At 41.5% G+C, this 12500-nt stretch overlaps 2 protein-coding genes across 2 annotated transcripts in view; one reads left to right on the top strand and one right to left on the bottom strand.

The window, feature by feature from the left end:
- Window positions 1-3757, top strand: part of LOC127432710 (biotin--protein ligase-like) — a 28831-nt gene extending 25074 nt beyond the window's left edge. Inside the window, exons 7-11 of the mRNA XM_051684070.1 lie at window positions 1251-1318; window positions 1463-1623; window positions 1808-1922; window positions 1997-2210; window positions 2306-3757. Of these exons, the coding sequence (XP_051540030.1) occupies window positions 1251-1318; window positions 1463-1623; window positions 1808-1922; window positions 1997-2210; window positions 2306-2477 (730 nt within the window). The 3' untranslated portion in view covers window positions 2478-3757. The remainder of the gene's footprint in view (window positions 1-1250; window positions 1319-1462; window positions 1624-1807; window positions 1923-1996; window positions 2211-2305) is intronic.
- A 1091-nt stretch (window positions 3758-4848) lies between these two features.
- LOC127432711 (single-minded homolog 2-like) overlaps window positions 4849-12500 on the bottom strand; it is a 14340-nt gene continuing 6688 nt past the window's right edge. The window contains exons 5-12 of the mRNA XM_051684071.1: window positions 11479-11587; window positions 11283-11368; window positions 10078-10277; window positions 9897-10003; window positions 9556-9703; window positions 8046-8208; window positions 7694-7967; window positions 4849-7608 (exon numbers count right to left, since the gene is read on the bottom strand). Of these exons, the coding sequence (XP_051540031.1) occupies window positions 7013-7608; window positions 7694-7967; window positions 8046-8208; window positions 9556-9703; window positions 9897-10003; window positions 10078-10277; window positions 11283-11368; window positions 11479-11587 (1683 nt within the window). The 3' untranslated portion in view covers window positions 4849-7012. The remainder of the gene's footprint in view (window positions 7609-7693; window positions 7968-8045; window positions 8209-9555; window positions 9704-9896; window positions 10004-10077; window positions 10278-11282; window positions 11369-11478; window positions 11588-12500) is intronic.

Here is a 12500-nt window from a genome sequence, read left to right as displayed (position 1 = left end):
TGATAACATCAAATTACACTCAGTCTTTTTTCAAGATCATGAATTCAGAGGCTTTTTCAAATTCAAGTTCTGGTGATATAAAAATGACACCATATATCATCCCTTAAACATCAATTAATCTGTGTGTGATTGCTGCGTTGTGCTGTTACTCATTTTAAAATGCATTAACTCAATAGCACAGTCATTCACGATCGGAACAAGTCTAATTATCATTTATTAAAATTTGCATGTCAACAATTCTACTAAGAGACTTCAGCACTGTAGAGTGTTTAAGCGTCATAATCGTTTCTCCTCAAATGACAACGCAGCATATCTATTGTATTGTGAACTGCTTAGCATGACTTTTTAACAAGCTATACAAAAGCGGTCATCAAAACTAGCATTTTACTGAATTCAGCTGTCATAAAGGTAATCTATACGACTGCAGTGTTCTTCTGAAACAGATCAAAATTAAAGTCCTTACTCGTAGGAGAGTGAAAATAATTTGAAGGATTTTTTGCTCTAAAAAGTCGTGTGTGTGTGTGTGTGTGTGTGTTTACTGCAGTTACTGTGAGACTGACAGATCCAGAGTGTGTGTGTGTGAGTGAGAGAGTGTGGGTGTGAGTGTGTGTGTGTGAGAGAGAGTGTGGCTGTGTGTTTGTGTGAGTGTGTGTGTGAGCATGTGAGTGTGTGTGAGTGAGTGAGTGTGTGTGTGTGTGATTGTGAGTGTGTGTGTGTGTTTGTGGAGGTCAAGTGGATGGTTGTTTGGGTTAGGTTGGGTGGTTTGACAGTGCTGCTGTGATAGGGGTCAAAGGTCAATTAGTCCAGTGAGCGTGGAGTCCTTCAGCAAGAAACTGTCTGTCTCATGAGAGAGAGACAGACAGGTGAGTACACACACACACAGTTCTGCAGTGATTGCCTCCATATCTGTGTTAGTCTGATGCCTCGTATCACTTCACAAACTCTCTTTTTTCACATTATAAAATAATTTTACACTTTAATCAATATTTCATGACCATTCATTTATTTGGTAAGTAATATAATTCTATATATATTCAGCAAATATAATATGCAGCTCACCTTCACGTCGTGTTCATGATCTCTCTATCAGTGTTTATTTTGTGGGAATGATCAGCTGATGGTACGAGATCACTGACTGATTTTAAGATAAATCTCTCAGATAGTGATGTGCGTGTGTGTGTGTGTGTGTAAACGAATGATTGACAGTTTTTCGGTGTGAAACATTTGCATTTTCTCTGTTGCTTCTGCAGGTTGATGTTGCAGTTGCCGCATGAAATGGGGTTAATCGCCATAGCAGCGCGTCAGACCCAGGGCAAAGGTCAGCGGGTTTCCATCAGGCCTCACACACGTTAACTCTAGTTTAACATCTAAACGAGCATGTCATTCATTAATGCTGTGTGTGTGTGTGTGTGTGTGTGTGTGTGTGTGTGTGTGTGTGTGTGTGTGTGTGTGTGTGTGTCAGGTCGAGGGTGTAATGCATGGTTGAGTCCGGTGGGTTGTGGGATGTTCACTCTTCACCTGCAGCTTCCGCTGAACTCGCCGCTCGGTCAGAGAGTTTCATTCCTGCAGCATCTCATGGCACTCGCTGTCGTGGAGTCTGTACGCACACTGCCGGGATACGAGGTACACACACACACACACGCACACGGACATCTTAATGCATTTACTAGAACATTGATCATAAAAGCACTCTTCCGATACTTAGATGTAAAACTATTTAATTTAAACTTTAAAGTTCAAATGAGATTAATCATTAAACTCTTCAGTCTTTGTGTGTGTGTTTGTGTCACGTTTCATTATATTTCAGGATATTGATCTGCGACTGAAGTGGCCAAATGACATTTACTACAGTAACTTGATGAAACTCGGTGGTGTTCTGGTCAATTCCACCATCTGCGGTCAAACCTTCCACCTTCTGATCGGTAACACGCACACACATTAACACAACAGTTCATGTTCATTGTCATCTGTGTGATATCTGTCGCATTTCATGCAGGCTGCGGGTTCAATGTGAGCAACAGCAACCCGACCATCTGCATCAATGACCTGGTGCTGCAGCAGAATCGTGAATGCGGCCGCAGTCTGGATGCGCTCAGTCCGTCGCATCTTATTGCGCGTTCGGTCTCTCTGCTGGAGCGCTTCATCGCAGACTTTCAGCTGTGTGGGCCGCATGCGCTGCTGCCTCTCTACTACAAGAGATGGATCCATGGGTGAGAACATCACAAGAAAACATGACGAATGCAATCAGAGATTACCGTATGCATGCATGTGCAGCGCATGTGTTTTATTGTTGTGTGTGTTGCAGTGGCACGCATGTGCGTCTGTGGAGCGAGGACGGGCCGGAGGCCGAGGTCGTGGGTCTTGATGAGAACGGGTTTCTGCAGGTGTTGTCTGAAGATCAGGGCGTCATGTCCGTGCAGCCTGACGGAAACTCCTTCGACATGTTGAGAAACCTTGTGGTGACCAAGAGCCGCTGAACGCATCACACACAAACACTCACTGAATGTGTTTGACACGATTCCAAGACTGACTTTGACATTTAATTAAAATAAATGTTATTTTATTTTTTAATGATTCAGGCCCTAATGTATCGTATGAATGATCAGTTAACACTGTTAATTAACATGTCGATTCGAGAATGAGCTTCTGTATTTAGTGTGTTTATTTCACACACATTTTGGGTCATTAATATCTGGAATAGATTTTAAAGAGTTTCTGTCTTGTCTGATTCATCATTAAATACGTCATACATTCAGGTTATTATTACTTCAATATATTTTAATTTCATGTGTAAGAAGAACTTTAGATAATTTTTCAGCTGATGTTTGTTTAATGAGTGCTGGTACATAAGCACTAAACATGTGAGCGTGTGAGTGCGCGTGTGAGTGTGCGTGAGTGTGTGTGTGTGTGTGTGTGTGTGTGTGTGTGTGTGTGTGTGTGTGTTTGTGTTCAGAAGTTAATGAGTGCTGGTACATAAGCACTAAACGTGAGGTGTGAGAGTGTGAGCGTGAGTGAGTGCGTGTGTGTGCGTGTGTGTGTGTGTGTGTGCGTGTTTGTGTGAGTGTGTGTGTGTGTGTGTGTGTGTGTGTGTGTGTGTGTGTGAGTGTGTATGTGTAAGTGTTTGTGTGTGTTTGTGTGAGTGAGTGTGTGTGAGTGTGTGTGTGTGTGTGTGTGTGTATGTGTGTGAGTGTGAGTGAGTGTGTGTGAGTGTATGTGTGTGAGTGTGAGTGAGTGTGTGTGAGTGTATGTGTATGTATGAGTGTGTGTGAGTGAGTGTGTGTGCGTGAGTGCGTGTGTGTGTGTGTGTGTGTGTGTGTGTGTTTGTGTATGTATGAGTGTGTGAGAGTGAGTGAGTGTGTGTGTGTGTGTGTGAGTGTGTGAGAGTGAGTGAGTGTGTGTGTGTGTGTGTGTGCGCACAACTGTTGTAATTACTAATGGTAATTACTAATAATGTTTTTTTATATGAGCAATAAAAGCTTTTCTCCTGAAGCTTTTTAAAGGTTTATTTGAAAATCTGACTGAAATTTAAAGAGGTTTGTTAAACTTGTGTAGTTTCTTTCTGATTGCTTTTATGTAACTGAATCTGTAAATTGATTCCATATTAGATTTTGAAGTGATTTACACATATCAGGGAATCACCTAAATCGATCAATATTTTGTAATGTTCCACAATTTGTAATCCGATATGAATGCTCCATTTAACAATCATTCCAGTGTTGTACAGTATTAAATAAATTCAGTCATTGTTTATGATTATTGGTTTATTTGTTGTACTTATCATGATCTTGGAACAGAATCTGTGTGTTTGTTCAGTCAGTGATGATTCAGTTTGATTGAGGTGAAACTGCTCGCAGCTCATTGGGTGATTAAATTCTAACGCTCGTATTTAGAAGATTTTTGACAGAAACGTCTCTGAAATGATGAGGTGAGTGTGTGTACAGATTGACCACATTCTTGAAAATGTTCTTAAAAATATAGTGAAATATGTGGAAAACCAACTAGTGAGACATTACAAGCAGAAGCACTCTTCACTATTTGAGCTGTTTGTAAATTGGCCAGATCATATTTTTTTTCATTGTGTCAACAGGTTTGTGAGAGGGTTATGGTAAAGAAGAGGAGAGGAGAGGTCCTCACCAGCTCCAAAAGTCTGTGTGGTTTCCTGTTCGTGTTCAGATTCACATCATCTGTCTTCAGCACCTCAAGCTTCAGTCTCGTCCTGATGAGGTGAAAATATTCCTGCGAGCTTCTCGAACAATCTGAGATCTTTCACCTCATTACAAACCCATTTACCGAGTCCGTGAGCGTGATGACGTCTGAAGCCACTTCTCTCACGCTCTTTATTGAGACCCTCAGGTGTTCTTCAGAAGCCGCTTTGACACATTTATCAATAAAAGTGTTTTAAACTAAATGCCTACGTAAGCGCTCTCTGCCTTTAAAAATCATTAAGCAAATAGCTCACCTCGGATCCATAAATGCCACATCCACAATATCCTGTTAAACAATTTCAGCAGGAGGGTCTCTAGAGGTCAAAGCAAATCTATCATCTATAATATTGGCTGCATAATACCATATTCCAATCTTCTGCCCCCAGAGACCCGCTGGATCCTCTTCAGAATCATAAACAAACAGAGAGTGTTGTTGAGTCTCACAGAGGAGCATTACAGCTCGAAGCTTCATCAAGTCTTCAGAGGCAGGTGAGTTCTTCTAGAATGGATTGACAGATGAAACTTCCTTCTTCAATAATAAAACATCTCTCACTGTCTGGAAAACAAGTACCTGAATTCATGTGTGAATCCGAGAGCAGATTTACTGACTGACAGATCACAACACACAATCACTAGTGTCAACTCATGTTTATTCAGATTCAAAGCAAACTACCTGCAGTCATTTTAGTTTCATTTAAAGTCATTAAACATCCTTTGCATATGTTAGACTCTTGATTTGCACCATAAATAATCCAGCTGCAATGTGAGACACTTCAATAAATATGCTCAGCACTTGTTTGATATCAGCAACATTGATTAGCTGGTTGGGAACATACTCACTTTTTTTTTTTTTCTGCAGAGGGTCAAAAATGTCCACAGAAATAAATTCCATGATCGTATTACTGTTCAGTCTCTTTCATTCAAGCGCAGTCTGAAAGACTGTTCAAAGTTCATTTTAAGGAGAAGTGAGTGAGTTTTTTTTTTTTTTTTTTTTTTGGATGATAAATAGTTTTTCATATCTTGGTTTAATGTATTATCAGTCACTATCAGGACTCCATTGGTAGTTTGACTTTCTGAAGAGTGTAACACTGGCCGAGTTCAGATTGGCATATATATAAATGACAGAAGTAGTAAGACTAGTATTGGTAGGATGCCGTTCTGAACTGAGCCTGTGACTCTTCTAAACGTTTCTGACTCAACCAATGGTGTGAGTTTGGGGTTGGAGTACCTGTCTGTCCAACCAGTTCTACAAAATTTGGGGAAGACTGTTAGAAATGACACACTTCACCTTTAAGTTCTGAATCAATTGATATTTTCTTGCTGTCTACAATTGACTACTTGCACAACTGTTGCCACATTCTATAGTGCGACTCAGACGTGTCCGGTTACAGCGTTCAGCGCACATAACTTCGTAGGAAGGCAGGTTTTTTCTAGTTTTAGGGCTGTCAGTTGATTAAAACAATAACTCATGTTTTTGACGTTGACGTGACTGATCTCAAATTCATAGTTTGCTGAAATTTGCCTTTAAAGTTATGTTTTCCTTTTCAAATGTAGCTACACTCCTGAATAATAATCAAACATATATAACCTGCAGCAGTCTCATTAGCACGTGTTTCATTCATTGATGATATTTCATACCTGTTGAGCTTCAGCTATTAATTCCACCATACAAACGATTGCAAATGACTTTGGTTAAATGTCCCAGATGCATTGATTTTATAAATAAATTAGCCATTCTCTTAATCTGACTAGGCTTTAAAAAAATCACTAAAAACAGAATGAAGTAGTTTTGTCAAATTGAATAAATACATTAACTGCGCTAAAATATATTTAATCAATTTCAAACATTATACCTCTTTATCTTTGGCAGCTTTTGTACTTTAACTTTTCACATTTCAACAAATCCTTATCAGTGAAACAATGACACAAATAGACATTAAAGCATTAATTTAATAAAAACGGGGTGATGCATGTTCATTAGGTCTCTCTCCTCCCTTACACATGGAGCATTAGCAGCTGATCTGGGGTTTCATATCTATTACAGACCTCTGTGTGAGGACAAAGGGTGAAATGTGCTTGAAATGCAATTGCTTTCTTAGATCGGCTTGGGTTGAATTATAGCTTTGAAAACTTTTATTCCAATGAATTTTGAAGACGCTGCACACAGTATTGTTCAGAATATTTCTTCTCCTGTCTCTGAAAATATCTGTACTTAAAAATCTTCTTCCGAATACTCATTTTAAGTGGAGTTTCAGGAACTAGGCAACCACGGCACGTTGTGTACTCATAACCGGAAACTAGCGAGGCGCTTTATTTCAAAGTGGAAGTACGTCAAGAGGCTCAGTGCATGTAGTCCATTATAAACTCATTACATCACTGTTTTGTGAATGTTGGCACAATAGCATGGATTTAACACAGTATTGGGTCACTGTGTTGGTCTGAATATCAGCAGTGTTTTTAGATCTGATGTCAGTCTGCAGGACATTGACACTCTTGCATATCACTGATTCATAATGTGCAGCAAATATAAAGTTCATCTAGAGAAACACATTTCAGTTTCATCTGTATTCATTTATAATGGCTGTAGTGTCCCGCTGAAATTGCTGCACGTTTAGAGAAAATAGAATATATATTGCATACCTGATGCTGTTTTGCTCCTATTGAATTCTCCTTTAGGAGACGTTGCTTTATATGTGAACAGGAAATCTCTCGATTTGCATAAAACGGTAGAACAGAACTGGCGACCGACTGTCAGTCATAATTTGGTGTTTGTGTCCCTGACACATCAGCACTGGAACACGAGCGCGTCACCTTTCGTTGCTGATGATGACAGATGTGCCGATGTAATGAGGAACACGATGTCCCTCAGGGGAGGGGCTGGAGGCGGGACTTTGTGTCCGGTAGAGGTACGGGTTCACCTCTTCCCCCCGGTAACCGAAGCCGTCCGTCAGATGGCTCAGAGCGTAGGCTGCTGGCGGAAACGGGGCATGTTTGGTCAGAATGTGATGGAAGTTTAAAGAGACGTAGGGTGTCTGCGCTGGGAGACCCGTTCCCGCCAGAACCCCCTTGTCTTCTGGGTCGCTGGGCTCCAGCTGTCGTGGTGTGCGCTGTTCGCCATTACTCTCTTCGGCAAGATCTGAGCAGGCTTCGTACGTTGTGTCTGTCACACACGGCCTGCGGCGCTGCTGCAACACCATCTGTGCCGGCAGGTGCAGGTCATGCGCTAGGAGCCGCTCACAGCTGCTTTTACTCAACGCTGGGCTGTTGCGTTCATCTGCTCGCCCTCTGCTGTCGTCTGCGCAGCTGTGATTCTGACTGCGGCTCTGCAGCTCGTACGGTTCCTCTTTAAACCCACCGCTAGATCTGAAAGTCTGGCCTGTGAATCTCCTGTCACTCGTCTGACCTGTATGACACAGAATCACGACTGGTCAAACATCAGTCTGTCTGATCTGTCATCAGTGTGTCTGATGTGTAAATGTGTTTGTTACCTGAGTATGTGCTGCAGGCTGCAGTCGTCCAGGGACTTTCTCCACCAGACTGCAGCGAGGAGAAGACGTGTCGTGCGGGGTCACTCAGGGTCACTCGCAGTTTTTTGCAGTCAGTTGAGACATGTGCATGTGTGTACGGGTAGTGCAGCGGTAGAGTGTACGACAGAGGGACGTGAGAGAGTGAGACGGGGTTCTGCTCCTGACAGGACGACAGGCTGCCGGGAGAGCTCGACTTCCATGGCGAAGACTCCAGATTATCAGCCATCTGCATGCTCTGCAAACATGAAGCGTTCACCGTTGCAAACGTGTCACAAACGGCATATTCATGATACTGTGATCTACAGTGTTTTACCTGTGGATACGGAGACACTTTGAGTTTATGTTTGATTTTGCCTGTTTTGGCTTTGAGTTGTTTGCGTGATTCCTGCGGAGCGCTGAGACAGCTCTTATAGGAGAGAGACAGTCTGGAGCGGCTCTGATCCTGAGATAACTGCATCTCCTTATATTCCACATCACTATGAAGAACACACACACGGCATTAATCTCACACAGACACAGCACACAGACACACACACACAGACACACAGACACACACACACAGACACACACACACAGACACACAGACACACACACACAGACACACACACACACTACTGTTTAAAAGTTTGAAACCACTAAGACATTTTTTGTTTTTGAAAGAAATTGATGCTTCTGTTCTCCAAGGTTTTAATGTAATTGATCAGAAATACTACCAGAAACATTGTTATTGTTGTTTCAAATCACATTTTTATATTTTTATTTATTGTAAAATTCACTTTTTACCCATAATGGCAAAGCCCTATTTTCAGCAGTCATCACTTCAGTCTACGGCTAATTTGGTACTCAACAAACATTTCTGATGGTTAGAACAGTTGAAAGCAGTTTTGCTGCTTAATGTAGTTTGGACTTCACAATATAAAGTCTTATTGAGTCTTATGAAGTATTGAGAATTTCTTCCATGTTACTTTACACTTGCAAGTGAAATTTTGGTTTAAAATGTCCAAAAAGAAAGACATTTCTCTAGGAACTCATCAGTTTATTGCTCTTTGAGAGATGCTGGTTATTGTAAACCGATGTTAAACTGGTGGTTTCAATGACATTTTACATTAACATTTTATGCATTTGGCAGATGCTTTTATCCAAAGCGACTTACAGTGCCCTTATTATAGGGACAATCCCCCCGGAGCAATCTGGAGTTAAGTGTCTTGCTCAAGGACACAATGGTGGTGGCCGTGGGGATCACCAGTTATGTGCTTTCGCCCACTATGCCACCACCACTCACAATGAGCAACTAACAGCAGTTTCAACAGTGAAGAGAAGACTGACACGCTGATGCTCTTATGCAGAGTTTCAAAGACAAATCAGTCAAAAAGGGTAAAATGGATAAAATAACTTTAGGATTAGATGAAAAATGATTTGAGGTGTTGAGCTACTGTGGGAACTGTTTGATTGTAATGACTGTAAGAAATATTCTACAAACCAATTAAATCTACAGGAAGTGCTGCTGAAAGGGTTAGAATGAGATGAAACTTCATCTGAACATCTGAATAAACTGTGGTGTCATTGCTGCAAGTGGAGGATTCTTGGATGAACAGAACATTTGAAGAATACATGTATTTGAAATAGTCACTTAATAAATATCTTTACAGTAATTCTTGATCAACTCAATGTGTCCTTGATGAGTAAAAGTATCAGTTTCTTTCAAAAACAAAAATTTCATAGCGATCCCAAACTTTTGAACAGAAGTGTGCCCATTTCCAGTTAATATGAGAGAGTGTGTGGAAACGTCACACTTGCAGATATGGAGGTGAAAGGTCACTCACGTGAGGACGTAGTTGACACTGACGATGCAGTGCGGGCGAGACGAGCGGCTGTTGTGAACAATCGTAGCGTAACTCTGGACCCAAACCCATCCGCCGTGTTTTGACAGCATACGGTAGTATTTAGTAGTGACCTGACCCTTCACCAACACTGACAGAGAGAGTATTAGTTAGTCCACTAACTCTACTTTTATTTCCTGCAGATTTCATATCTGGGTCTCCATGGAAACAGGAGTGTACTAGAATAAACACATTCATGCTGAACAGTCTTCATGCTTTTATATTTCATTTTGCTGTCGTTATTAATGTGACAGATGATGTGATGAAAGATCACAATGACTCACGTATGTGATGCGCGTATCGCAGGTGGAACACGTCACAGCCGTGGACATGATGATAGAGCGTCTTCTCAATCAGATCCTGCGGCTCGTAACCAGTTAACTCCGACACCCTGAAACACAAACACAACTTATAATCAACTTACAATTGTTTTTGAAAGACGGCCACCACAGCACATGAAGTCACCTGCTGTCCAGGAAGATGAGTTTGAGGTCGAGACTCGCTCGGAACATGAACATGTTGTTGTGCAGTTTGATCTCGGTGATGCCGCAGGGCGGGAGCGAGTGACCGACCGCCACCAAACCCACGACCTGATAACACGACTCGTACAGGGACACGTCCATCACGAACTGACGGATCTTCAGGTAACCGCTGCAGTGAATCACCTGCGCGACACACACACACACACACACACACACACACACACACACACATAAGCTTAGCTTAATTAAGATCTGAATTTATTCACTTGTTTGAGTGGATCAAATAATAGAGGATTCAATGTATGAAAGTAACTGCAGCTGCTGTGTGTCATATGAACGATTTCTCCTGTGTTCGTTCAGATTCACCTCTCCTCATCTGGACAGCAATGCAACCTGAGCATGTGTGTTTGTGTGTGTTCTGTGTGAGAGCTCATTTCTGTGGAACGAGGTCTGCATGTTGCTCACACTGAATGACTCACACAAGGTTGCAGCTCACACTGGCCTGTTCACACTGTTTATATATGTATATTTCCTGTTGACCTGCCTGCGCGCCTGAACCTCTCAATCCAGCATGTGATTTATTCTCTACTTAACATAAACCACTTGTTTATTGCCAATGTAAATTTCAAACAAATCTCCCAAGCGATCGCTCATGAGAGTTATGAATGATGGGGGCTCGGAGTCGTGCGTATTCGAGAGGAAACGGGTGGAGATCGCATGGAAAATCTGCTGTTGGATGCGAGCTGTCATTGATTCATGTTTCATGTAGTCAAATGAACAGGTCTGAGCAGCTTTCAAACGAATCTTTGCTTCATTTCATCAAAACACGTTTAATGTTCAGTACTGCATCAGACAATCACGCGTGATCCAAAACGACTGACAGGCAAATGTTCAAGTGTTCAGCAGCAGATGAAATTGTGTGATTCTTTTGAACATCTTAACAAATGTTTCTTTTGGGGAGTTACTTTTCATAAAGAAATTTGCAATGCAAAATTTGAGAAAATAACGTGGCGCAGGAAAGTAACCATGAAAAGATAATTTTACTAGTGATTGTCTGTCTGTTTTCATTCTAAGTAAAAGTGTGTATACTGGAATGATGATTTACACCTGAAATCAGTGTTTGTTCTGTGATGATGCAACATTAAAATGAATTTTCCCTGAGAACATGCGGCTCATTTCTGGTCTCACCTTATAACCACCACACGTCAATCCTGCGTTCCTCTTCGCCAAAACACACTTCATCCGGAGGAAAAACGAACGCTCGATCTCATACTCTAAAACACACAGATCAGAACAGCCAATCATCTCGTAATAAATATAAAGTGTCATTGAGTATTTATATGCTCTATTTTTATTCTTTATTCTTCTCTTTGTGTTTGTGTACCTTGCAGGAAGTGTGTGTGTAGCGGCTGGTGTGTGCTGAGAATGGCGCTCATCTCATCGTGGTCTGACGGGTGGATATACTCAAATATGCTGTTACCGGTCAGTTCCACCTACAACACACACACACACACACACACACACACACACACACAGTAGACTTCACAGTGATAATAATGCTTTGTGTGGAGTTCAGTGTTGATCTGTGATGTCTGTGATTTGTCTTGAAGATAAATAAGTAGAAAAAGAGAACAGTTTAGATTAAGATTAACCAGAATCTGTGTCATTTAAGAAGATTAAATCAACTCACAAAAATGACTATTGTGAACAGGGTGTGTGTGTGTGTGTGTGTGTGTGTGTCTGTCAGGGCTGAAGTTAAGCTCCTGTTTGTCTGAAATTGATCTGCGCTCGTCTCAAAGAGACAGTCTGATTCACACTGCAAAGAGTTAATGTATAAAAACATGATTTGCATGTGAAAACAAAAGTGGATTGTGAGCTGGACTTTGATCTATTTTTGTGTTTAAATTAGCAGGGCAGATCAGACACTGGGAAGGTCACTTCACAACACTTCACCGACAAATTACTTTCTTGCAGCTGCGGCTGAGAGTGTGTTAATCTGAGCTTTGTAGTGCAGCGGCGCATTGAGAGCGCAGGAGTCCAGAGGAATGTGCAGTTCACATGTTCACACTGCGCTCCTGCTGCATACTAACACACTATCAAGTCTTGTCACAATAAAATCACTGTCGAGACTTCTTGTGTTTCACTGGAGTTACTGAAATTCTTATCATATCCCACACACACACACACACACACACACACACACACATTGTTTTGGTTGTTCACCAGTAAACACATTTGAATGGTCAGTAGTCCGTATACACACACACACACACACACACACAGGTGTCCCCACATGAACAGCATCATTTGCATCAGTGGAGTTTGTCTCTTACAGCCGCTGCTGTTTTGACTATGGAATAAAAACAGCGTTGTCTCTTTAAGTCACCCGGAGACATCTGCATGGAA

The sequence above is a fragment of the Myxocyprinus asiaticus genome, chromosome 42 (assembly GCF_019703515.2).
Source record: "Myxocyprinus asiaticus isolate MX2 ecotype Aquarium Trade chromosome 42, UBuf_Myxa_2, whole genome shotgun sequence".
NCBI lineage: Eukaryota > Metazoa > Chordata > Actinopteri > Cypriniformes > Catostomidae > Myxocyprinus > Myxocyprinus asiaticus.
This window is presented reverse-complemented; position numbering and strand designations above follow the sequence as displayed.